We start from the raw sequence: 26,696 nt of genomic DNA on the forward strand, positions 1-26,696 counted from the left end.
AAGAATTTTAAAATTTATTATTTGTCCAATGTATTATTAAATTCTTCCCAAATTCTATTAATTATAAATGTATCTAATTTATATAAACCAAATCAAATATTCCTATTATTGTCAAAGCTGCTTTTTATGAAACAAGATTCAATTCCTGTCAACCATGGACTTGCTTGATACAACTTTCTCAACTTTTTTAAAATCAATTGGATGATTAAAATCTCTCACATGAATAAATAGAGCATTGGAATCTTGTCCAGTTCTAATGCTATATTTATGTTGTTTTAATCTAAGTTCGAGGCTTTTACCAGTTTGACCGTAATAAACTTTATCGCAATTTTTACAAGTTATCTTATAGACACTTCCGTCAACATTTTGGGGGGAATTCTTTATTAAAAGTTTTTTTTACTGTAACAAGATTTTTGAATACAACTTTAATATTAAAAGTCTTAAGAAGAGAAGGCACATCAACCAAGTTTTCATGGTAAGGGAGAACCAACATATTTTTAGTTGAATAAGGCTGGTTGTCCCTTTTTGGATTGTAAAAAGTATTTCTAGCAGTTTTAAAATATTTATCAATTACGTTTCTTGGGTATTTCAAATCATTACCTATTTCATAAATTTTGGATATTTCCTCATCTATGAACTCTGGACAACGAATTCGTAAAGCTCTCAAAAACATTGATGAGAAAACAGACAGTTTAACTCTATCTTGATGAGAGGAATAATAGTGGACATAGGAACAGTTATTTGTAGGTTTTCTGTAAATTTTAAATTTGAATTCATTATTACCCTTAATAATTAAAACATTTAGAAAAGGCAATGAGTTATTTTCTTCAAACTCAACAGTAAAAGTTTAAAGAATGGGCTAAGCTATTTAATTTTCCTAGGAAATGGTGTATATCTACATTTTTGGGCATAAGACACAAAGTATCAACATATCTGAACCATTTAGCTCCATTAGGGAGGATTGTGTTAAGCAACCTTGTTTCAAAAAATTCCATGTAAAGGTTACTAAGAACAGGTGAAAGAGAATTTCCCATTGCCATACCAAACTTCTGAGTGTAAATTTATTATAATCAAAAAGAAGCGCTAAGCCACAAGGGCTATACAGCGCTGCAGGGTAGGAAAGGAAGCGAGGGTATTGGGCGGCAGAAGGGGGGAGGGATGATCAGTGGGTTACAGAAAACAGCGGGGCAGGGGATAGTGCAGGGGTGGGGCAGGGGATAGTGCAGGGGTGGGGCAGGGGATAGTGTGGGTGTGGGGCAGGGGATAGTGCGGGGGTGGGGCAGGGGATAGTGTGGGGGTGGGGCAGGGCATAGTGCGGGGGTAGAGGGTAGCAAGAGATTGAGGTAGAAAGGGCTGAAGGTATCAGAATTTGTGAAGTCAGTCAGTTGTCAAAAAGTCAATGAGAGAGTCCGGATGAAAGGTGGGTCCATCAGCGAGAAGGGAAGGTAAAGAGAGAGCAGCAGAGCGAAGACGACGATGGAGGTAAATTCTGCGTGCTCGTTGATAAAGTGGGCAGTCCAACAGAATGTGGCTGACTGATAATGGAGCCTGGCAATTCTCACAGAGAGGAGCAGGGCGCCTCTCCATGAGATATCCATGAGTAAGACGAGTATGGCCAATGTGAAGACGGGAGAGAGTAGTCTCCCAACCTCGACACTGGTGACAAGAAGACGGCCAGTAAACTATACTCGGTTTAATAGATTGAAGTTTGTTACCGAGCATAGTAGACCAACATTGTTGCCAATAGGTGTGAAGGTGGGTAGCTATTGCAGCAAAATAGTCCATAAATGGAATACCTCTATATGAAATTGGTAAGTCATGTACTGCTGACCACACAGCAGTGTCTGCCTGTTCATTGCCCTGTACGTCAACATGACCAGGGACCCAACAAAAAACAATATCTTTATGCTTGGTAAAGATGCAGCGTAGCCAAAGTTGGATACCGAGGACTAAGGCGTGAGGTGTATCAAATTTCTGTATAGCTTGTAAAGCACTAAGGGAGTCTGAGACAACCACAAATGAAGACACAGGCATAGATGCAATACGGATAAGTGATGCAAGAATGGCATACAATTCAGCAGTAAAAATACTAGCCGAAGATAGTAAATGCCCTTGTACTCATACGACGCTGTCCGGAAACATTGCTGCGAATCCTACGAATCCTACTCCATGAGAAGACTTAGAGCCATCTGTGTACACTGCAATGGCATGAGAATGAGAGTGAAAGTGGTCAAGAAAAAGAGAGCGGGAAGCGACCATAGACAGTTGGGCTTTCAAGCAAGGGAGTGAGAAAGAACAGACTCGAACAGCTGGAACTTCCCAGGGGGGTAGGGAAAAGTGAGATGCTACATGAACATATAAAGGTGGTAACTGAAGAGAAGACAAGAGCGAATGTAGGCGAAGAGAGAAGGGAAGGAGTAAACAGGGGCGACGAACAAATAAAGAATGTCTACTAATATCAGTGACCATTCTATAAATGGAAGGATTGCGGAGATCATGAGAGCGTAAATAGTAGCGAAGGCAATGGGCATCACGGCGATCGGATAAGGATGGAACATTCGCTTCTGCATAGAGGCTCTCAACAGGGGAAGAGCGAAAAGCACCAAGGCACAAACGTAATCCTTAGTGATGAATGGGGTTAAGGCTAGAAAGAGTAGCAGGAGAGGCTGCTGAATAGATCTGGTCACCATAATCAAGTTTCGATAAAATAAGGGTGGAATGTAGGCGAAGGAGAGTTCGACGATCAACTCCCCATGAAAGATGAGCAAGGGTTTTAAGAAGGTTCAGTCGGCTGTGACAAGTTGCCTTCAGAGAGGTTATGTGAGGTTTCCAGGATAACCTTAACCTACGGTCAAAGAGGAGGCCTAGAAACTTGACTATCACGTTAAGGGATACGGGAGCCATAGAGGTACAAAGGATGATAGGAGATAACAGAGTGTCTAGTGAAAGTAATTTGGTGAGTTTTGGTGCTGGAAAATTTAAACCCATGTGTGGTGGCCCAATTAGAACCACGGTTGACCGCATGCTGGAGAGAAACCGTAATGAGGTGACAGTCAGCGCCTGCACAGGCAATAGTGAAGTCATCAACAGAGTGATGACCAAATATTGGATGGAAGACTAGAGGCCAAATCATTTATAGCAAGGAGAAAAAGTGTTGTGCTCAGAACACATCCCTGGGGGACACCTTCAGCTTGGATAAAGTCCGGGGAGAGCACATTATTAACCCGAACATGGAAATGCCTGTCATTTAAAAAGTTCTTAAGGAAGGATGGTAGATTGCCTGGGAGGCCTAAGGAGAGGGCTTGGGCCAAAATATTATACCTCCAAGTTGTGTCATATGCCTTCTCAAGGTCAAAAAATATGGCAATAACTGAGTGATTATTCGCAAAGGCATTACACACATACTAACATACATATCCAAGCATAGTAAGGGGTCTATGGTAGAACGTCCCTTACGAAAGCCATATTGAGGAGTGGAGAGACTGTTGTGTGTCTCTAAATACCACACTAAACGTCTATTTACCAGGCGTTCCATCACTTTGCAAACTGCACTGGTAAGAGCGATAGCACGATAGTGGGAGGCTTCATGTCCCGTAGTACCCGGTTTGCGGAAAAGGAGAACAATGGCAGATTTCCACAGCTGTGAAAGAACTCCATGTGACCAAATAAGATTAAAAAGGCGTTATAGGACTTCAATGACTGATGTAAATGTTGTAGCATACGAATATGAATGAATATGAATGTCGTCGGGCCCAGCTGCCGATGATCGGCAAGCTGAGTGTTGCCTCCAGTTCTTGAAGTGTAAAAGGCACATTATACTGTTCTTCTCTGAGAGAAGAAAAGTCCAAGGGTGCTAACTCTCTGGCAGACTTTGAGGAAAGAAATGAGGGGCATAGATGGAGTCCCTGAGAAATACGGACCAGATGATTGCCAATTTCATTGGCAACATCTAGTGGGTTTGCTATATCAACACCGGCAACCCGCAGAACAGGAGCCGGGTCAGGAGAATATTTACCACTCGGTTTTCGTACTTTTTTCCAGACTGCACTCATAGAGGAAGCAGAGGTGATGGTGGAGACATAATCTCGCCAGCAAGTGCATTTAGCATCACGGATGACACGGCGAGCGATCGCACGCTTCTGCTTAAAATCAAGAAGTCTCTCCGTGGTTCTATTGTACCGGTACCTGCCTCATGCAGCGCGTTTCATACATATGCACGAGCACAAGCAGGAGACCACCAAGGCACGCATTTCTGAGAATGCCTGTCCGAAGTTTGGGATATAGAATGAGAAGCTGCTGTTAAAACGGAGAACGAGAAGAGGTGTAAAAGCTCATCAATGGAGGGCGAAGAAGGAACCTCACTAAAAACAGTTAGTTGTGAGTAAAGGTTCTAATTTGCCTGATCAAATTGCCAGTGTAGGATACGAAGAGGTGGTGAATATGAAGGGGAAGTAAGAATGATTGGGAAATGATCACTGTCATGTAAATCCGGGAGAACAGACCAGGTGAAGTCTATTGCGGCGGAGGAAGAGCAGACTGAGAGATCAATGCAAGAGAGAGTGTGAGTCCGAGGATCAAAATGGGTGCGAGTACCTGTATTTAAAACATGGAGGGGGTGGGTGGCAAGAAAAGCCTCTAACTGAATGCCACAGGAATCACAGTGAGACCCCCCAGAGGAAATGATGGGCATTAAAATCGCCAAGTAACAGAAGCAGTGGTCTGAATGACGAAACAAGAAAGACAATATCCGGAATAGATAATGCCCGAGAAGGAGAGAGATATAAAGAACAGAGTGTATACCACCTATGTAAGTGGATATGGGCTGCTGTGTAATGTAGCGAAGTACGAACAAATAGCTGATGGTACGGAATATCAGTGCGGAGAAGAAGGGCACTTTCATTAAAGGTCCCATCAGGAAAAGGATCTGAAGAATACAATAAATTATAGCCTGAGATGGAATAGATAACAGCAGAGTGTAGTTTTGGTTCCTGTAAGCAAACACCAACAGGGAAAAACTGGGAGAGTAAAATCTGAAGCTCACCCCAATTACCCCTGAGGCCGCGTATATTACACTGTAAATAGGCCATGATTGGCAATGATAAAGATACCTGAAATCCGTAGGTAAGGGTTCCTACGGACTAGAGGGGTTAGAAAAGTCCACATGAGGAGGCAGTGGAAAACGTTCAAGCAGCGAAGGAAAGGTGCGCTGTACTGTGAAGAAAGGAGTTGCACAGATGGAGGAGAGGAGAGAGAAGGAACAGAGGGTAGATCAGTGTCCATTGATGGTTTGGTCTCTGCAATATATTCATAGATTGCTTCAAGTGTTTCCGAATTCAGAGACGCCGTATGGGAGACAATATTGGAGATGGTAGGGAGAGGATGAGTAAAGATTGAAACTGTAATGGACTGTACCAAGGTAGGGGGGCGAAAGGGTGGAGGGAACTGGAGAAGAAGCATGGAAGGGGACAGAAGGGGCAGAAACCTGGGTGGCAGAAGAGGAAGAAACTTGGGAGGGAACAGGGGGGGAAGGTACAGTGTGAGGAGGAGGGTGAACCTCTACACTTGTAACAGAGCCAGTGAGAGGGGAAGAACCAGGTATAGAGACAGGGAAGGTAAAATGAGGAGGTGGAAGAAGGGAAGGAGGGGTTAAAGGATCTTTTTTGACTTCTGAGAAGTAGAGGGACGATTGGGAGGAGGTGTCGTACGAGATCTCGTCGATACTGAGGCTTGTGAGGGAGAACACGAAGTGAGAACAGACTGAGGCATTGAAGTAGGGATGTCTGAGCCTAGGACAGCAAAGGAATTAGATACAGGAGTGACTATGGGAGAGGTAAACACAGAGGAGGCTGTAGAAGATGGGACCCCAGAAGTGGGGGGACGTTTTGAAACACGGGAATAAGAAACACGAGGTAGTCTGCCTTGGAGGCAGAGATGAGAAACTGCCATGGCATAAGGGAGACCTTCTGCCTCTTTGAGGTAACGGATTTCCCGCTCATTTAAGTAGACTTGGCAATGGCGAGAGTACGAAGGGTGAGTCTCATGACAATTAAGGCAAGAGGGAGGTCGATTCGTATTAGAATGGTCATCGGCACCACAGACTGGGCATTCAGCTATAGATCTGCAATATTTCGCTGGATGGCCAAATCGCCAGCAATTTCTACACTGTTGCGGTGTAGGGATCACCTTTCACTTGTAACCGATGTCCTGCTACATAAACTGAGGATGGGAGTTCACGACTGTCTAAAGTTAAATGAGCCACATTGCTAGGGTATCGTCTCCGCCCGCGGGCAGGAAGAACATAAGTGTCTACCTTGAGGATTGGGAGATCTTGGAGTTCCAGCTGTTCAAGAATGTCAGTGCCACATGTCTGTAAATTTTGTTGAACTATGGTATGGGGCAGAATGACTGTACCACTACAAGAATTGAGGGAATGATGTTTTTCAATAGTGACAGGAACAGTATCGATATGGGAAAGAAGAGAAAGATCATGAGCTTGGGTAGCATTCTGTACAGTGATGATGCGCGTACCGCTCTTAAGAGCATGAAAAGAAATATCTTTACCAACATGGCGTAGGAGTGCCTTGCCAATACTGTAGTCGGAAAGACAGGCTGTAGAGGAAGTCGGTCATAAAGTGAAGAATTTAGTTCATTGTGCATTCTGAAACTGAGCATGGAAAGGGAGTGCAGGACGTGTCGATCTTTTCTGAGAAGAACGAGAAGATGGAGAAGTATCATCAGCAGGTAGTTGTCGTTGGCATTTAAGTGTGGGACCAGAGTTGGTCCGACGTGGAATGGGGACGTGGAATGGGCCGGCGGTTCAAAAATTGCTGATTCAAAAATTGCTGCACCGTAGAGGGAGAGGGAGAGGCCGGAAGCATAGTCAAAGGAGAGCGGAGGTCAGATAAATCGAAGGAATCAGTCGAGACCTCAGTACCTGAAGCGGGCGAGGAAACAGCACCAGCAAGAGGTACCCAAAGACGAGGCGGGGTCAGAACGGGGTGTGGTATCAAGAAGGGGCCTGAGGGTAGCAGGTTCGTGGACTAGGGCTGCCATGGTTAGGGGGGACCGGGGAGGGATAGTTCCCAGGAGGAATGAAAGGGCCAGAAATCTCCCTCCAAGCCCAAGAGGACCTCAGCACCGCAAGTAGCGCAGATGCAGCATGGAACCCGAGCAATACCCTGTCCATCATGCCAGTAAACCAGCAATCCGGGATAGCAACCTCACATCTGCCGAGCTACCTCGGTGGATCCGCCACAAAGCATACCTCCTTCGGTTACCATCCCCGGAATCTGAAAGGTGGCTTCCAGAGATACACCCGTCGCCCGAGAGACACCCAAAGCCACCCTCCGGGATACCAGAGAGGGATCGGGACATCTCCAGGCAATCCAGATTTCACGGCAAACTATTCCACCGCCAAGAACCTCAACGGAATGGGATGGATGAACCCCGGTACCCTTTCCCCTACCTAGGAACTAGCGTGCCTTTGGGAAAAAATCCCAAAGGCCCAAAAGGAAGGGCAAAATGGAGGGGTGGGGAGGAGGAGGAAAGGAAAAAGGGGAGGAGAGGATAGGGAAGGGGGGTAATTAGGTTCGGTCTGAGGAAGGAGACCGACAGGTCTAATTCCTCAGACCAAGAGCCTCTTCACCAAAACAAGAAGCCCCCCTTGAAGAGGTCTGAGTGTAAAACTTATCATTAATTACAAATTTTACATCAACAATGTGAAGTTTAATAAGTTTAATGATGGTAGGAACTGGCAATGGTAAATCATAATTAACAAGTTCTTCAGATAAGAAACTTAGTAAATCATCAACAGGAACTTTCGTAAACAAGGAAGTAACATCAAAACTAACCATTTTAAAATCATTTAAGTCAGTCAAGGAGCTTAATTTATAAATTAAATGTGTTGTTTTTAACATTAAAATTAGAAATTTTGCCAACAATAGGGCTCAAAATGTCAACAAGCCATTTGGATAATTTATATGAAAGTGATCCTATGGAGGTAATAATTGATCTGACTGGATTCCCTGGTCTGTGTGTTTTTATTAGACCATACATGTAAGGTAAAGATGGATTAGTTCATCGCGTCAGGTGTTGCTTTATTGTGGGAGGTGATAGTGAGGTGATCACACCCTTTATATGCCTTCCTTTGATGCATTACTTTTATTGTTCCTTGATAATGTGAGTAGTCACGAAAGCGCTTGGAATTTCTCTATTCTTTCACAGTGGTTGTTTTGCATATTCTGAAATCACCTGTTTACTGTGATCTTATTGTATATATATATATATATATATATATATATATATATATATATATATATATATATATATATATATATATATGTCGTGCCGAATATGTAAAACTGGTCAATTAGCAAGAACTCATTTAAAATTAAGTCCTTTCTGAAATTTTCTCTTATACGTTTAAAGATATATTTTTTCATTAATGTTAATGTAAAAAATTGTAATTTTGCTCCAAAAGAATCTTAGAAAACTTACCTAACCTTATTATAACAAGAACAATTTATTTTAGCCTAATCCAACTAAATATATTTTAGATTTGTTTACAATAATTTAATACTAAACAAACACAGTGAAATATATTTTTTTCGTTAGGTTCAGAATGATTTTGACGAAATTATTGCATACACAAATTTTCACTTGTCCTATACGGCAAGATGAGCATTGCTATTTAGGCCAAGATCGCAAGTTTTGCCTATTCGGCACGACACATATATATATATATATATATATATATATATATATATATATATATATATATATATATATATATATATATATATATATATATATTTAATATGCTATAAAATCACAGTGAACATGTGATTTCCCTATATGCAAAACAATAATTGTGAGAAAATCGAGAACTTCCAAGCGCTTCCACAATTTCTCTTAATTCCTTGATAATGTTAGAAATCATGAAAGCGCCTGAAAGTTCACTAACACTTCAGCTTAACTTGAAAGTCAGGAAAACAACTAGACACTTTTTTATAAGGACAAGATAGATATTTTTTTCTATAAATTAAATTAATAACCACAAATCAACATTGTTGTGACAGTGAAAGAGTTATACTAACTAAATTATGTAAATTCTTCCTCTACATATGGAAAACTGGAACTGAAAAGTCCCCCAATAGATGGAGTGTATTTAGATTCTCAAAATGCATGTAAGATGACTGGATTAATAACTGACTTCACAAACAGGAAACAGCAGGTTATGCTAACGAAGTTTACCTGGAGTTTACCTGGAGAGAGTTCCGGGGGTCAACGCCCCCGCGGCCCGGTCTGTGACCAGGCCTCCTTAGGTCAGTGTCCCAGGATGCGACCCACACCAGTCGACTAACACCCAGGATGCGACCCACACCAGTCCACTAACACCCAGGATGCCACCCACACCAGTCCACTAACACCCAGGATGCGACCCACACCAGTCCACTAACACCCAGGATGCGACCCACACCAGTCGACTAACACCCAGGATGCGACCCACACCAGTCCACTAACACCCAGGATGCCACCCACACCAGTCCACTAACACCCAGGATGCGACCCACACCAGTCCACTAACACCCAGGATGCCACCCACACCAGTCCACTAACACCCAGGGTGCCACCCACACCAGTCCATTAACACCCAGGATGCGACCCCCACCAGTCGACTAACACCCAGGATGCCACCCACACCAGTCCACTAACACCCAGGATGCCACCCACACCAGTCCACTAACACCCAGGATGCCACCCACACCAGTCCACTAACACCCAGGGTGCCACCCACACCAGTCCATTAACACCCAGGATGCGACCCCCACCAGTCGACTAACACCCAGGATGCCACCCACACCAGTCCACTAACACCCAGGATGCGACCCACACCAGTCCACTAACACCCAGGATACGACCCACACCAGTCGACTAACACCCAGGATGCGACCCACACCAGTCCACTAACACCCAGGATGCGACCCACACCAGTCCACTAACACCCAGGATGCCACCCACACCAGTCCACTAACACCCAGGATGCCACCCACACCAGTCCACTAACACCCAGGATGCCACCCACACCAGTCCACTAACACCCAGGATGCCACCCACACCAGTCCACTAACACCCAGGATGCGACCCACACCAGTCGACTAACACCCAGGATGCCACCCACACCAGTCCACTAACACCCAGGATGCGACCCACACCAGTCGACTAACACCCAGGTACCCATTTTACTGATGGGGAACATAGACAACAGGTGGAAAGAAACACGTCTTTGTGCCAATCTTTCCACAATAGTCGTACGTGGTCTTGAAATAAACTTAAAAACTGCAAGATTCCTGGTTGTCCACCAAGACTGGGTATTTAGTTATATTTTATTTACCTTTTGGTTCATGGTCTTTAAGCTCCAAAATGTCCTGAAGAACCTTTGGAATGTAAGTTGTATATCTTCTCTATTATTACATCCAAAGGCACAAATAATCGTAAGAGAGACTCGGGTGATGTGAGATGTCTCACACATTTATGTGTGGCTATTGTATTTTATATGTACGGTATATGTAATGTAACTGTATGATTCTTATTGTAGTCAGCTGGTCCAGTTTACCTGGAGTTTACCTGGAGAGAGTTCCGGGGGTCAACGCCCCCGCGGCCCGGTCTGTGACCAGGCCTCCTTCAGTGGCTGACGCACTGGTCTGGAGTTTTACAACTCCCTCACCATGGGTTCAAACCCTCCCCGTACCGTGGATTGTAGACATGTGAACTGGTCAGTTTAACTTGACGTCCAATATCTCTGACATGACTGGAGTAGGTAACATGTGATTTTATATGCAAAAATGCAGTAGTTGATAGGAGTGGCCTGGTGGCCTGGTGGCCCGGTGGCCTGGTGGCCCGGTGGCCTGGTGGCTAAAGCTCCCGCTTCACACACGGAGGGCCCGGGTTCGATTCCCGGCGGGTGGAAACATTCGACACGTTTCCTTACACCTGTTGTCCTGTTCACCTAGCAACAAATAGGTACCTGGGTGTTAGTCGACTGGTGTGGGTGGCATCCTGGGGGACAAGATTAAGGACCACAATGGAAATAAGTTAGACAGTCCTCGATGACGCACTGACTTTCTTGGGTTATCCTGGGTGGCTAACCCTCCGGGGTTAAAAATCCGAACGAAATCTTATCTTATCTTATCTTAGTATACAGTGTTCCTGAACGAGGAACAGCAGAATGATGAAGAAAGTATTTTGTTGGGTATGAGGAATGCGAAAAATCTAGCCACTCAGAGGACTAGGACGCGACTATGTACCTTTGATGAATTCCGAGAGTCTACTCCTGTAACCTGGCCATAGTCAGGTTCGTCTGGTTGTTGCCTGCCTTCCACCCTTATCTGCCAATCTCTCCCACCACCCACACTCGCCATTCCCACCCACCACAATCACCATTCCACCACTCTTACCAAAACAAATACTCATCCTCCACCTTCACCCACCCATACCTTATCCAGCACTCTAGCAACCCATACTCACCCACCAGCCCCCACCCATACCTTATCCAGCACTCTAGCAACCCATACTCACCCACCAGCCCCCACCCATACCTTATCCAGCACTCTAGCAACCCATACTCACCCACCCGCCCCCACTCATACCTTATCCAGCACTCTAGCAACCCATACTCACCCACCAGCCCCCACCCATACCTTATCCAGCACTCTAGCAACCCATACTCACCCACCAGCCCCCACCCATACCTTATCCAGCACTCTAGCAACCCATACTCACCCACCCGCCCCCACTCATACCTTATCCAGCACTCTAGCAACCCATACTCACCCACCCGCCCCCACTCATACCATATCCAGCACTCTAGCAACCCATACTCACCCACCAGCCCCCACCCATACCTTATCCAGCACTCTAGCAACCCATACTCACCCACCCGCCCCCACCCATACCTTATCCAGCACTCTAGCAACCCATACTCACCCACCCGCCCCCACCCATACCTTATCCAGCACTCTAGCAACCCATACTCACCCACCCGCCCCCACCCATACCTTCTCCAGCACTCTAGCAACCCATACTCACCCACCCACCCCCACCCATACCTTATCCAGCACTCTAGCAACCCATACTCACCCACCCGCCCCCAAATACTACCTCACCCGGTTTCGTATAACTCTTCTTGCATTACCGCATTTCTCTGCTAATAAATTCCTAATTTATCTCAGCTGCCTCGGCCGGTTATAATACATCTAAATCCTGGTGTCTAAACGTATAAGCTTTCCATTATACCAAAACCTTAAGACTTTCCTTAAAGGAAAACTAAGAACAGAGATAATCCTACGACTTTCACGGGAGAAGCGGTAAACCAAGAAGGGTAGACCGTGAAACAAGTTAAATTTAAAGAAAAGTGGAACTCACAGAGGTAAACAATGAAAGAGGGGGAGTTACTGGTGTCTTAAGGAAAAGGTAAGACCACATACTGGCTTTATAGTCTTATTCGTTAAGAAACAAGACCTTCGTAGGGAAATAGCAAAGCCGCGAACAAAGGTAGACTTGGAGGTTAAGTAAACAAAGAGTGCAAGTCTTATAGTTAAGACTCGGATGTAAGAAAGAAAATAAGGTGGAGTGGTGAGTGAAGGTGGCAGGGAGGAGTGGTGAGCGAAGGTGGCAGGGAGGAGTGGTGAGCGAAGGTGGCAGGGTGGAGTGGTGAGTGAAGGTGGCAGGGAGGAGTGGTGAGTGAAGGTGGCAGGGAGGAGTGGTGAGTGAAGGTGGCAGGGAGGAGTGGCGAGTGAAGGTGGCAGGGAGGAGTGGTGAGTGAAGGTGGCAGGGTGGAGTGGTGAGTGAAGGTGGCAGGGTGGAGTGGTGAGTGAAGGTGGCAGGAAGGAGTGGCGAGTGAAGGTGGCAGGGTAGAGTGGTGAGGGAAGGTGGCAGGCAGGAGTGGTGAGTGAAGGTGGCAGGGTGGAGTGGTGAGTGAAGGTGGCAGGGAGGAGTGGTGAGTGAAGGTGGCAGGAAGGAGTGGCGAGTGAAGGTGGCAGGAAGGAGTGGTGAGTGAAGGTGGCAGGAAGGAGTGGTGAGTGAAGGTGGCAGGAAGGAGTGGTGAGTGAAGGTGGCAGGAAGGAGTGGTGAGTGAAGGTGGCAGGAAGGAGTGGCGAGTGAAGGTGGCAGGAAGGAGTGGTGAGTGAAGGTGGCAGGAAGGAGTGGCGAGTGAAGGTGGCAGGGTGGAGTGGTGAGTGAAGGTGGCAGGGTGGAGTGGTGAGTGAAGGTGGCAGGGAGGAGTGGTGAGTGAAGGTGGCAGGGTGGAGTGGTGAGTGAAGGTGGCAGGGAGGAGTGGTGAGTGAAGGTGGCAGGGTGGAGTGGTGAGTGAAGGTGGCAGGGAGGAGTGGTGAGTGAAGGTGGCAGGGAGTGGTGAGTGAAGGTGGCAGGGAGGAGTGGTGAGTGAAGGTGGCAGGGTGGAGTGGTGAGTGAAGGTGGCAGGGAGGAGTGGTGAGTGAAGGTGGCAGGGTGGAGTGGTGAGTGAAGGTGGCAGGGTGGAGTGGTGAGTGAAGGTGGCAGGGTGGAGTGGTGAGTGAAGGTGGCAGGGTGGAGTGGTGAGTGAAGGTGGCAGGGTGGAGTGGTGAGTGAAGGTGGCAGGGTGGAGTGGTGAGTGAAGGTGGCAGGGAGGAGTGGTGAGTGAAGGTGGCAGGGTGGAGTGGTGAGTGAAGGTGGCAGGGTGGAGTGGTGAGTGAAGGTGGCAGGGTGGAGTGGTGAGTGAAGGTGGCAGGGTGGAGTGGTGAGTGAAGGTGGCAGGGTGGAGTGGTGAGTGAAGGTGGCAGGGAGGAGTGGTGAGTGAAGGTGGCAGGGTGGAGTGGTGAGTGAAGGTGGCAGGGTGGAGTGGTGAGTGAAGGTGGCAGGGTGGAGTGGTGAGTGAAGGTGGCAGGGTGGAGTGGTGAGTGAAGGTGGCAGGGAGGAGTGGTGAGTGAAGGTGGCAGGGTGGAGTGGTGAGTGAAGGTGGCAGGGTGGAGTGGTGAGTGAAGGTGGCAGGGAGGAGTGGTGAGTGAAGGTGGCAGGGAGTGGTGAGTGAAGGTGGCATGGAGGAGTGGTGAGTGAAGGTGGCAGGGTGGAGTGGTGAGTGAAGGTGGCAGGGAGGAGTGGTGAGTGAAGGTGGCAGGGAGGAGTGGTGAGCGAAGGTGGCAGGGAGGAGTGGTGAGTGAAGGTGGCAGGGTGGAGTGGTGAGTGAAGGTGGCAGGGTGGAGTGGTGAGTGAAGGTGGCAGGGAGGAGTGGTGAGTGAAGGTGGCAGGGTGGAGTGGTGAGTGAAGGTGGCAGGGTGGAGTGGTGAGTGAAGGTGGCAGGGTGGAGTGGTGAGTGAAGGTGGCAGGGAAGAGTGGTGAGTGAAGGTGGCAGGGTGGAGTGGTGAGTGAAGGTGGCAGGGTGGAGTGGTGAGTGAAGGTGGCAGGGTGGAGTGGTGAGTGAAGGTGGCAGGGTGGAGTGGTGAGTGAAGGTGGCAGGGTGGAGTGGTGAGTGAAGGTGGCAGGGTGGAGTGGTGAGTGAAGGTGGCAGGGTGGAGTGGTGAGTGAAGGTGGCAGGGTGGAGTGGCGAGTGAAGGTGGCAGGGAGGAGTAGGGAGTGAAGGTGGCAAAAAGGAGTGGCAAGTGAAGGTGGCAGGAAGGAGTGGCGAGTGAAGGTGCCAGGAAGGAGTGGCGAGTGAAGGTGGCAGGGTGGAGTGGCGAGTGAAGGTGGCAGGAAGGAGTGGCGAGTGAAGGTGGCAGGGTGGAGTGGCGAGTGAAGGTGGCAGGAAGGAGTGGCGAGTGAAGGTGGCAGGGTGGAGTGGCGAGTGAAGGTGGCAGGAAGGAGTGGCGAGTGAAGGTGGCAGGGAGGAGTGGCGAGTGAAGGTGGCAGGGAGGAGTGGCGAGTGAAGGTGGCAGGGAGGAGTGGCGAGTGAAGGTGGCAGGAATGAGTGGCGAGTGAAGGTGGCAGGAATGAGTGGCGAGTGAAGGTGACAGGAAGGAGTGGCGAGTGAAGGTGGCAGGTTGGAGTAACGAGTGAAGGTGGCAGGGAGGAGTGGCGAGTGAAGGTGGCAGGGAGGAGTGGCGAGTAAAGGTGGCAGGAAGGAGTGGCGAGTGAAGGTGGCAGGAAGGAGTGGCGAGTGAAGGTGGCAGGAAGGAGTGGCGAGTGAAGGTGGCAGGAAGGAGTAGCGAGTGAAGGTGGCAGAGAGGAGTGGCGAGTGAAGGTGGCAGGGAGGAGTGGCGAGTAAAGGTGGCAGGTTGGAGTAACGAGTGAAGGTGGCAGGAATGAGTGGCGAGTGAAGGTGACAGGGTAGAGTGGCGAGTGAAGGTGGCAGGTTTGAGTAACGAGTGAAGGTGGCAGGGAGGAGTGGCGAGTGAAGGTGGCAGGGAGGAGTGGCGAGTGAAGGTAGCAGGGAGGAGTAGCGAGTGAAGGTGGCAGGAAGGAGTGGCGAGTGAAGGTGGCAGGAAGGAGTGGCGAGTGAAGGTGGTAGGAAGGAGTGGCGAGTGAAGGTGGCAGGAAGGAGTAGCGAGTGAAGGTGGCAGAGAGGAGTGGCGAGTGAAGGTGGCAGGGAGGAGTGGCGAGTAAAGGTGGCAGGAAGGAGTGGCGAGTGAAGGTGGCAGGAAGGAGTGGCGAGTGAAGGTGGAAGAGAGGAGTGGCGAGTGAAGGTGGCAGGAAGGAGTGGCGAGTGAAGGTGGCAGGTTGGAGTAACGAGTGAAGGTGGCAGGGAGGAGTGGCGAGTGAAGGTGGCAGGGAGGAGTGGCGAGTGAAGGTGGCAGAGAGTGGCGAGTGAAGGTGGCAGGGAGGATTGGCGAGTGAAGGTTGCAGGAAGGAGTGGCGAGTGAAGGTGTCAGGAAGGAGTGGCGAGTGAAAGTGGCGGGGAGGAGTGGCGAGTGAAAGTAGCGGGGAGGAGTGGCGAGTGAAAGTGGCGGGGAGGAGTGGCGAGTGAAAGTGGCGGGAAGGAGTGGCGAGTGAAGGTGGCAAGGAGTGGCGAGTGAAAGTGGCGGGGAGGAGTGGCGAGTGAAAGTGGCGGGAGGAGTGGCGAGTGAAAGTGGCAGGGAGGAGTGGCGAGTGAAAGTGGCGGGGAGGAGTGGCGAGTGAAAGTGGCAGGGAGGAGTGGCGAGTGAAGGTGGCGGGGAGGAGTGGCGAGTGAAAGTGGCAGGGAGGAGTGGCGAGTGAAAGTGGCGGGGAGGAGTGGCGAGTGAAAGTGGCGGGAGGAGTGGCGAGTGAAAGTGGCGTGGAGGAGTGGCGAGTGAAAGTGGCAGGGAGTGGTGAGTGAAAGTGGTGGGGAGGAGTGGCGAGTGAAGGTGGCGAGGAGAAGTGGCGAGTGAAAGTGGCGGGGAGGAGTGGCGAGTGAAGGTGGCGAGTGAAAGTGGCAGGGAGGAGTGGCGAGTGAAGGTGGCAGGGAGGAGTGGCGAGTGAAAATGGCAGGGAGGAGTGGCGAGTGAAGGTGGCGGGGAGGAGTGGCGAGTGAAAGTGGCCGGGAGGAGTGGCGAGTGAAAGTGGCAGGGAGGAGTGGCGAGTGAAGGTGGCGGGGAGGAGTGGCGAGTGAAAGTGGCCGGGAGGAGTGGCGAGTGAAGGTGGCAGGGAGGAGTGGCGAGTGAAGGTGGCAGGGAGGAGTGGCGAGTGAAGGTGGCCGGGAGGAGTGGCGAGTGAAAATGGCAGGGAGGAGTGGCGAGTGAAAGTGGCAGGGAGGAGTGGCGAGTGAAAGTGGCAGGGAGGAGTGGCGAGTGAAGGTGGCAGGGAGGAGTGGCGAGTGAAGGTGGCGGGGAGGAGTGGCGAGTGAAAGTGGCGGGGAGTGGCATCTGGGAGACCTACAAACTGGCCAATTAAAGCCACGCCAGAAAAATCGAAAATTTCTCGCTTTTAAAGCTAATTACAATGACTTTCCTTAAAAAATATTATGGTAGACGTTACGATTTTTGGCTCAACGTAACTTAAAAAGTCCTGCCTCTTAAAGGCTGCTGAACCTGCTCTCTAGTGGTAATATCATTTAACACTGAAAAAAGGCACTATATATATTAATATATATTAATATATATATATTAATATATATTAATAATAATGTATATACAATCTAGAATCCCCTTCACTACATCACCACCTAAATTCCAGTTCACATTTACTAACAGTATTGTGCTAGTGAGCTAAACAGAATATATAAACATTTGTAAACAGGGAGGCTCAATGACACCCCCCCCACCACCACCTTCTTCTGCCGGTCTGTCTACCAGCAGACAAAAAGACGCTATAGAGTACTCTCCTAAAACGTAAACAGGCCTCTGCACACTAGGACCTTACAGGTAAACATGAGGGCGCTTAAACTCACAAAACAAAAAAAACCCACCCCCACCTACCTACACCAGCGCTAAACCATGACGTCTTGTTCCAGCCGCCACTGTTCTTCTCGTACTGCCCCACAAACACCTCACCTCCTGTCTCCTGGCCACTCTGCCTGACCAGGAATAATACTCGTCCGGTTTCAGAACAAATCCGGAACAACGGCGCATTTTTTTTTTTAATATTAACTGCAGCACACTGAATAATGGTAGAAACCATTTTACTTGAATGTACCGATCATATATTCCATACATTTAATAGTTAAATGATCCATCTTAACCTTTAATTAGAGCAGCGGTGAGACCAAATAGATATTTCTCATAGCCGGCAGATCACCACATTCTTTACTCTGTTATTCCCTGTACAGACAACTAATTCTGACTACACTATCCTGATTACGCAATTAGAGACTGAGTCGAAAACTGCACATTAGTACTAGTGGAGTATCGCACAAATCGGTATTGGGTCCGATACTGTTTCTTGGAACGGCAGATCTGGAGTTAGTTTAAAATGTTCGTATTCACAGATAGTGTGTAATTGATGTGAATTAAAAGAAGACAGGAAAGGTACGAACGGACCTGGATAAACTATGGGATTAGGCTGGCACTCCAAGCATGTGATGCCTCTGTAATGTTGAGGTACAGTCCCTGGACCCATTTTGTGCCTCTGTAATGTTGAGGTACAGTCCCTGGACCCATTTTGTGCCTCAAATATTGAGGTATAGTCCCTGGACCCATTTTGTGCCTCAAATATTGAGGTACAGTCCCTGGACCCATTTTGTGCCTCAAATATTGAGGTATAGTCCCTGGACCCATTTTGTGCCTCTGCAATGTTGAGGTACAGTCCCTGGACCCATTTTGTGCCTCTGTAATGTTGAGGTACAGTCCCTGGACCCATTTTGTGCCTCTGTAATGTTGAGGTACAGTCCCTGGACCCATTTTGTGCCTCTGTAATGTTGAAGTACAGTCCCTGGACCCATTTTGTGCCTCTGTAATGTTGAAGTACAGTCCCTGGACCCATTTTGTGCCTCTGTAATGTTGAGGTACAGTCTCTGGACTCATTTTGTGCCTCTGTAATGTTGAGGTACAGTCTCTGGACCCATTTTGTGCCTCTGTAATGTTGAAGTACAGTCCCTGGACCCATTTTGTGCCTCTATAATGTTGAAGTACAGTCCCTGGACCCATTTTGTGCCTCTGTAATGTTGAAGTGCAGTCCCTGGACCCATTTTGTGCCTCTGTAATGTTGAAGTTCAGTCCCTGGACCCATTTTGTGCCTCTGTAATGTTGAAGTGCAGTCCCTGGACCCATTTTGTGCCTCTGTAATGTTGAAGTGCAGTCCCTGGACCCATTTTGTGCCTCTGTAATGTTGAAGTGCAGTCCCTGGACCCATTTTGTGCCTCTGTAATGTTGAAGTGCAGTCCCTGGACGCATTTTGTGCCTCTGTAATGTTGAAGTGCAGTCCCTGGACCCATTTTGTGCCTCTGTAATGTTGAAGTGCAGTCCCTGGACCCATTTTGTGCCTCTGTAATGTTGAAGTGCAGTCCCTGGACCCATTTTGTGCCTCTGTAATGTTGAAGTGCAGTCCCTGGACCCATTTTGTGCCTCTGTAATGTTGAAGTGCAGTCCCTGGACCCATTTTGTGCCTCTGTAATGTTGAAGTGCAGTCCCTGGACCCATTTTGTGCCTCTGTAATGTTGAAGTACAGTCCCTGGACCCATTTTGTGCCTCTGTAATCTTTTGACCACCACCCAAAGGATGGACATGAAGTGCATAATACAAATATTAAACTAACCTGTAAGATCCCTACGGTTTTAGCTCTCCTTAATAAATAAATAATACTCCATTGATCCGCACAGAGAAAAGGAAGCTTCGGTCTGACGTTTCGGTCTGACTTAATCACTGACAGTGTGACTTATAAATGGTCTAAGGCGGACCTAAATATCGTCCTAAGTCTCTCCTAATTGCGGGTTATTTGTGTATCTCAGTCACAGTTATTTTTTTTTTGTTCTTGATGTAATTATAGAAATAAGTAATAATAATAATAATAATAATAATAATAATAATAATAATAATAATAATAATAATAATAATAATAATAATAATAGTGTCATCCACAGTGACCTGAGTCATCAGCGTCTCAGCTATGTTTCTCCAAGAGCCTTTGTTGGCCTACGTAATCTTACCACACTGTAAGTCTTCTTGCTGTTATTCTCTCTCTCTCTCTCTCTCTCCCTCTCTCCTTCTCTCTCTCTTTCCCTCCCTCCCTCCCTCTCTCTCATTCCTTTTGCATGCATGGCCTCATTTGTCAAAGGATTTAGCCAAGTCAGCAATGGTCGAGCAGTTACACAAGGCAGGAGCGACCTGCTGTGAACCCATGTTGACCTGGGTTCTGCAATTACTGATTCCATCTGATTGGTTATCTGGATTAAAACCATTTCAAAAATCTTGATGTGGGATGTTAGGGTTATTGGTCTATAGTTTTTTGTCAATGCATTACTACCACACCTTTTGCAGTGGGGAAATATCAGTGTTATTAGAGACTGGATAACTCCAGTGATGGAGTGGATGAAAGTTTTTCTTTCTCAGGCCACCCTGCCTTGGTGGGAGACTGCCGATGCGTTAGTAAATAACTCCAGTGTTTCGGCTTCTTTTCCATTGAATATATGAGGAACATAAGGGTTTCTTGCAAATCTTGATGGATATGGAGTTGCACGAGTTGCAGAGTGCATGAGCATGCAATCAGTGAGTTCTTCGAAGTCAAGTGCGGGTAGAGTTAAATCAGTGATCAGAGAGATGTTTACCTGGAGTTTACCTGGAGAGAGTTCCGGGGGTCAACGCCACCGCGTTTTGTCTCAGTCATGAACTCATCTGGGTTGTTAGTCTCTCGACAGGCTTCTTATTTGTTTTTTGAGATCTCTCTCCATTCTTCACTTTTATACTGGTGGCCTGGTGGTTAACGCTCTGGCTTCACACGGTGAGGGCCTGGGTTCGATTCCCAGCCAGAGTAGAAACATTGGACGTGTTTCTTTCCACCTGTTGTCTATGTTCCCCATCAGTAAAATGGGTACCTGAGTGTTAGTCGACTGGTGTGGGTCGCATCCTGGGACACTGACCTAAGGAGGCCTGGTCACAGACCGGGCCGCGGGGGCGTTGACCCCCGGAACTCTCTCCAGATAAACTCTCCAGATACCCTCAGGTTTCTTCTAATGTGGCTGTGAAGCAGGTTTAATTCAGTTTTGTGTTCTCACCTATTTGTACTCGTCTGTTTGTGGTTGCAAGGATCAACTCTAGCTCCTGGCAGAGTCTCTTCACTGATCGCTACTAGGTCCTCTCTCTCCCTGCTAAATGAGCTTCATCAAACCTCGTCTTAAAACTGTGTGTAGTTCCAGACTCCACTACGTCAACTCAAAGACTAAAGAAATACTTCCTATCATCCCTGTGACTCAACTGAGTCTTCAACTTCCAATTGTGACCCCTTTTTTCTGTCCCCTCTCTGGAACATCCCCTCTCTATCCATCTTGTCAATTCCTCGCAGAATTTTATTTGTTATATCTCCCCCTATCCCTCCTGTTCTCCAGTGTCATCAGGCCGATTTCCCTTAACCTTTCTTCGTAGGACAATCCCTTTAGGTCTGGAACTAGCCTTCTTGCAAATCTTTGCACTTTCTCTAATCTCTTGAAGTGCATGGCCAGGTGGGGGTTCCAAACTGGTGCTGCATACTCCAGTATGGGCCTAACATACATGGTGTACATAGTCTTGAATGATTCCTTACTGAGGTTGAGGTATCGGAACTCTATTCTCAGATTTGCCAGGCGCCCATATGTTGCAGCAGTTATCTGGTTGATGTGTGCCTCAGGAGATGTGCTCGGTGTTATACTCACCCCAAGATCCTTTTCCTTGAGTGAGGTTTGTAGTCTCTGGCCTCCTAGACTGTACTCAGTCTATGGTCTGCTTTCCCCTTCCCCTATCTTCATGGCTTTGGTGGAGTTAAATTGCAGGAGCCAGTTGCTGTACCAGGCTTGTAGCCTGTCCAGGCCCTTTTAAAGTCCTGTCTGATCCTCATCCGATTTAATTCTCATTAACTTCACGTCATCTGCAAACAAGAAAACCTCTGAGTCTATCCCTTCCGTTATATCATTCACATATACCAGAAACAGCATCGGTCCTAGGACTGACCCCTGTGGAACCCTGTTCGTTACAGGTGCCCACTCTTACACCTCGCCACGTACAATGGCTCGTTGTTGCTTCCATGTTAGGTATTCTCTGACCCATTGCAGTGCCTTTACTGTTATGCATGCCTGATCCTCCAGCTTTTGCACTAATCTCTTGTGTGGAACTGTGTCGAAAGCCTTCTTGCAGTCCAAGAAAACACAGTCTACCCACTTCTCTCTCTCCTGTCTTATTTTTGTTACCCTGTCATAAAACTACAATAAGTTTGTGACAGGATTTCCCGTCCCTGAAACCGTGCTGGCTGTCGTGTATAAGCTTTCTTTCTAGGTGCTCCATCACTCCATCAACGACACTGGCAAGTGTTTGCAATATAGCGAACAGAATCCTTGGCTTCATATCAAGAAGTCCTCAGGTTGTTGTTCGACTATATATATCTTTGGTTAGGCCTAATTTCGAATATGCTTCACAGTTCTGGTCACCGCATTACAGAATGGATTTAAATGCTCTGGAAAACGTACAAAGGAGGATGACAAAGATGATCCCATGTATCAGAAATCTTCCCTATGAGGATAAACTGAGGCCCTGAATCTGCACTCTCTAGAAAGGCGTAGAATTAGGGGGGATATGATCGAGGTGTATAAATGGAAAACAGGAATAAAGGGGGGGGGGTGTAAATAGCGTGTTAAACATATCTAGTCTATCACCTTCCTTAAAAATTGAGACTACATTTGCTGTCTTCCACACCTGAGGTAGTTGCCTAGTTTCAGTGGATGTGTTGAAGATTGTTGTTAGTGGCACACACGGCGTCTTTGCTCCCTCTCTCTGAAGACCCAAGGAGACATGTCCGGTCCCACCGCCTTTGAGGTATCTAGTTCACTTAGCAGCGTCATAACCTCCTCGATTGTGTATATCGTCCAGCACTTGTTGGCGTGTCCCTTGCTGGTGTGCCGCACTATTCCTGCTTTCCGGAGTTTTTCCTGTCTCCATTGTAAATACTTCTTTAAATCTCATGTTGAGCTCCTCACATACTTCTCAGCCGTTTCTTGTGAACTCCTCACCTTCCTTCCTCAGCGTTATTACTTGGTCCTTGACTGTTAACCTCCAGATGTGGCTATACAACAGCTTCGGGGTCAGACTTGGCTTCTGATGCTATGTCATTTTCATATTGCCACTGGGCCTCCCTTCTTATTTATGCAAATTAATTTCTAGCTCTTTGACTAACATATTTTCCTGGTTCCTTTGTCTTCTGTAGTTTTTCATTCTCTAGCGCACTTAGTTTTTGCCTCTCTACGCCTTTGGGTGAACCAAGGGCTCGTTCTGGTCTTTCCATTATTTCTGTTGCCCTTGCGAACAAACCTCTCCTCTGCCTCCTTGCATTTCGTTGTCACGTAGTCCATCCATTTACTGATTTTCCAACCAATTCTCCTCTGCCTCCTTGCATTTCGTTGTCACGTAGTCCATCCATTTACTGATTTTCCAACCAATTCTCTTTCCCACTGAACCTCTTGCAGGACATTCCTCATGCCTGTGTAGTCCCCCTTTTGTAGTTTGGCTTCTCCCATCCTACTCCTGTTACCCTCTCCACTTGTAACTCTATTATGTAAAGTAAAAGGACACAAGTGCAACTGATGTGACATTTTATTGTGGCAACGTTTCGCTCTCCAGGAGCTTTGTCAAGCCGTTACCGTGAATGAGGACGTCGAGGAAGGGTAGCTTGTCATTGGACTCTTCTTCTAGTGTAAACTGGATCGCCGGTTCAACTGCGTTGAGACTTGTCTGAAGATTCCGTACATCAAAACGTTTGGGAGTTATTACGAGGACGTCGCCCACGTAACGTAACCAAGTGACGCTTGAAGGGATGATGGTGGCGAAGTGTAACGGCTTGACAAAGCTCCTAGAGAGCAAAACGTTGCCACAATGTCATATTAGTTGTAATTCTACCAACATTATTACAACTCTATTATGTATTTGTAGCTCAGAACCACGTGATCATTAGCTCCGAGGGGCCTTTTGTATGTGATGTCCTCGACGTCTGAACTACTGAAGGTGAATACTAGGTCCAGTCTTGCTGGCTCATCCTCACCTCTCTCTCTCTCTCTAGTAGTGTCCCTAACATATTGATGCATGAGGTTTTCCAGTATCACCTCCATTATCTTGGCCCTCCATGTTTTGGATCCCCCATGAGGCTCCAGGTTTTCCCAGACATTCTTCATGTGAGTGTAATCACCTATAACTTTACCTTGCCCATGTAAGCCTTTCTGGCCATCTCAGCTAGTGTGTCCATAATTACTTTGTTGCTCTCTTCATATTTTTCTCTTGACCTCCTGCTATTCTGTGGTGGGTTGTACATGACTGCAATTACCACCTTAGGGCCTCCACACTGAACGGTTTCTACTATGTAGTCCCTTTCGCCCATTCCCTCTATTTCCTCAAATCCCCACTGGTTTTTGATGAACAATACAACTCCTCCTTCCTCTCTGTTCCCTCTGTCTTTCCTCAGGATCTGATATCCTGATGTAAAGATAACATTCATGATCACCCCTATGAGTTTCGTTTCTGTGAGTGCTATGATGTCTGGGGACATCTCTTAGCTTCCTTCATGCCACTCACATTTGTTATTCCATCTGCATTTGTGTACCAAACCTTCAACTTCTTTTCTAATACTGTGGTCTGGAGGGTACGTTGTAGTTGGAGAAGTAAGAAACCTGGAAAGGTACTATGATGGGATGCTGTGAGGGTGGAGTTTGTGGTGGGGGGTGGGGGCTGTTGGTTCGGCATGTGGGTTTTGGGCTAGTGTGCTTGGTTGCAGTGGGGTTATCAGGGTTGAGCATCTTCAGTAGATGGTTCTGAGGGAGGTTGTATTTGCTCTTCCTCCTTAGGCTGGGTTCTCCTGTCCGTCTCCTCCTTTGCCTCTCTTTCCTCCTTGCGTCTTTGTACCCTCAACTTTAGTTTCTTCTTGTGTTCTGTTGCGGTTGATGTACACCCTTCTATATGTCGATGTGTCCCTTAGTTGTGCTTTCTTCTGTAGGATCCTGTTTTGTGTCATTTCTGACTAGAAAATTACTTTCACTGGGCTATATTTATCCTCTTGCAAATCCCTCTATTCTCAGAAAATTTGACAACTGGGCCATATCGTCCTCTCCTATTGCTTTTATGATACTTTCAATCACTCTTTTCTCCCCCTGACATCTTGCTTCAAAAGTTTCCACTGCGACCTCTTGGAGCCTATGAGCAAAGACTGACCTCTCTCTTTCATCCTCCCACTGTATTTCCCTTTGTATCACCTGATCTGACTTAGTTGCCTCCATTGCAGCTTTCCTTTCTTCAATTCCCCCTCTATCTGTTGTCCCTCAGAGGCCTGTCATTTCCCCCCCTCGGCTTTTCCTGGGCACCACTGTGGTCTGTTAGGGCCTCTGCATACAGCTTAGCTCTTTTGTTTCTTTCAGTACCCTCCTGTGTTACTGCTCCTCGTCTTTTCCTGGGCTCCATGGTGATCTGATAAGGCCTCTCTGTGCAGTTTAACTCCTTCATTCCCTTCAATCCCCTTGTTTGTTATTGATGCAGCAGTTCCTGATGTCATGCCCAAACTGCTCTTTGGTTCTTTAGACTATTTCAGCTTTTTTAATTCCTCCTTTTAGCTCTGCATCCTAGCCTCTCTCGAGCTATGGTTTGTAGCTCCCATTTCCTGCTCTCTATAGCCATCCTCTCTCCTCCATTTTGTTGCTAAGCTCTTCTAGCATCCTTCACCACTCTTATTCCTTTATCATGAGCTCTGTTACCCAGACTCATCCTCCAGTCCCCTGCATTTCCGTCCTGCTCTTCGGCAATCTTTAATTTTATTTTGATTACACAGATTATAAAACTTATAAATTTTGTGTGATAATACGTGAGGTGTATGGTTGTGTTTGTGTGTGTGTGTGTGTATTTGCGAGGGTGTGTGGCAAAGGGGGAGAGAGAAGGGGGAATAAGGGGGGAGAGGGGAAGGGAAAGAGAAGTGGAGAGGGAAGAGGGAGAGAAAGAGGGGAGAGAAAATGGGAGAGGAGCAGGGGAGGGAGAGAAGGTGTGTGTGTGTGTGTGTGTGTGTGTTGGTGTGTGCGTGAGGGGATCTCTGTGTGAATGTGGGTTTGTGAGTGTGAAAAGTAGTGAGTGGGAATGTTTGGGTGTATGATTGTGTATCTTTGGGTGGTAGGGTGTATGAGTGTGTTTGAGTGGTATTAGGGAGTTTGAGTGTGTGTTTGGATATTGGGGTGTATATGGGTATGTCATCGTGTGTTTGGGTATGTGAGTTTGTGTGTATGTGTATGTGTGTGTATGTGTGTGTGTGTATGTGTGTCTAGATGTTAGGGTGCGTGAACGTGTGTATAACAACACTGAGAACACTGTATCTCATTACAGAACACTCTCCCACAACCTGCTGAAGGTACTGGACGATGCGGTCTTCACAGGTCTCCGTAGCCTTAAGATGTTGTAAGTAATTTCTCAGTGTTCGTATGCCCACATATTTCCTCTTCTCTTGTGTCCCTCAGTGTTTATCATACCAGAGAACCAAGTGTCCCAACATCTACTTCAGATAAACGACTCAGAGAACAGATAAGTTGATAAATTAGACACATATGCAACACTTGGGTATCGTTATTGTGGAAACGTTTCGCCCCACAGTGGCATCATCAGTACACAATAAAATACCCAATTGTTGCACCTGTGTCTAATTTGTCTACGTGATTACAATTCATCCTGCTATCTAATTCAAATACAATACCTTTCTATTCAAGCAATCATACGGTTTTTCTTGGCTCTCCCTATTCTCCGTCTTTATCCTCACCTCACTGGTCTTCCCATTTTGTTCTTACCGTCCTTTCCCTTCCTCTTCCGTGTGTAATTTAAGAATAAAACGTAGTGATTTTCCGTACGAGCTCCCAGAATTATGCCTTTGTGAGGTCAAAAGACCCCCGGCAACCCGTTTTCAGTCTTCATTGTTGTGTACCTGGAGTTTACCTGGAGAGAGTTCCGGGGGTCAACGCCCCCGCGGCTTGGTCTGTGACCAGGCCTCCTGGTGGATCAGAGCCTGATCAACCAGACTGTTACTGCTGGCTGCACGCAAACCAACGTACGAGGCACAGCCCGGCTGATCAGGAACCGACTTTAGGTGCTTGTCCAGTGCCAGCTTGAAGACTGCCAGGTTGTAGTGGTTGTAGTTGTAGT

General features: G+C 47.3%; 1 protein-coding gene across 1 annotated transcript in view; it reads left to right on the top strand.

The window, feature by feature from the left end:
• Positions 1–25,965, top strand: part of LOC138855488 (G-protein coupled receptor GRL101-like) — a 93,142-nt gene extending 67,177 nt beyond the window's left edge. Inside the window, exons 6-7 of the mRNA XM_070105092.1 lie at positions 19,442–19,513; positions 25,890–25,965. Of these exons, the coding sequence (XP_069961193.1) occupies positions 19,442–19,513; positions 25,890–25,965 (148 nt within the window). The remainder of the gene's footprint in view (positions 1–19,441; positions 19,514–25,889) is intronic.
• Positions 25,966–26,696: the final 731 nt, after the last annotated feature.

This window comes from Cherax quadricarinatus, chromosome 96 (genome assembly GCF_038502225.1).
Source record: "Cherax quadricarinatus isolate ZL_2023a chromosome 96, ASM3850222v1, whole genome shotgun sequence".
NCBI lineage: Eukaryota > Metazoa > Arthropoda > Malacostraca > Decapoda > Parastacidae > Cherax > Cherax quadricarinatus.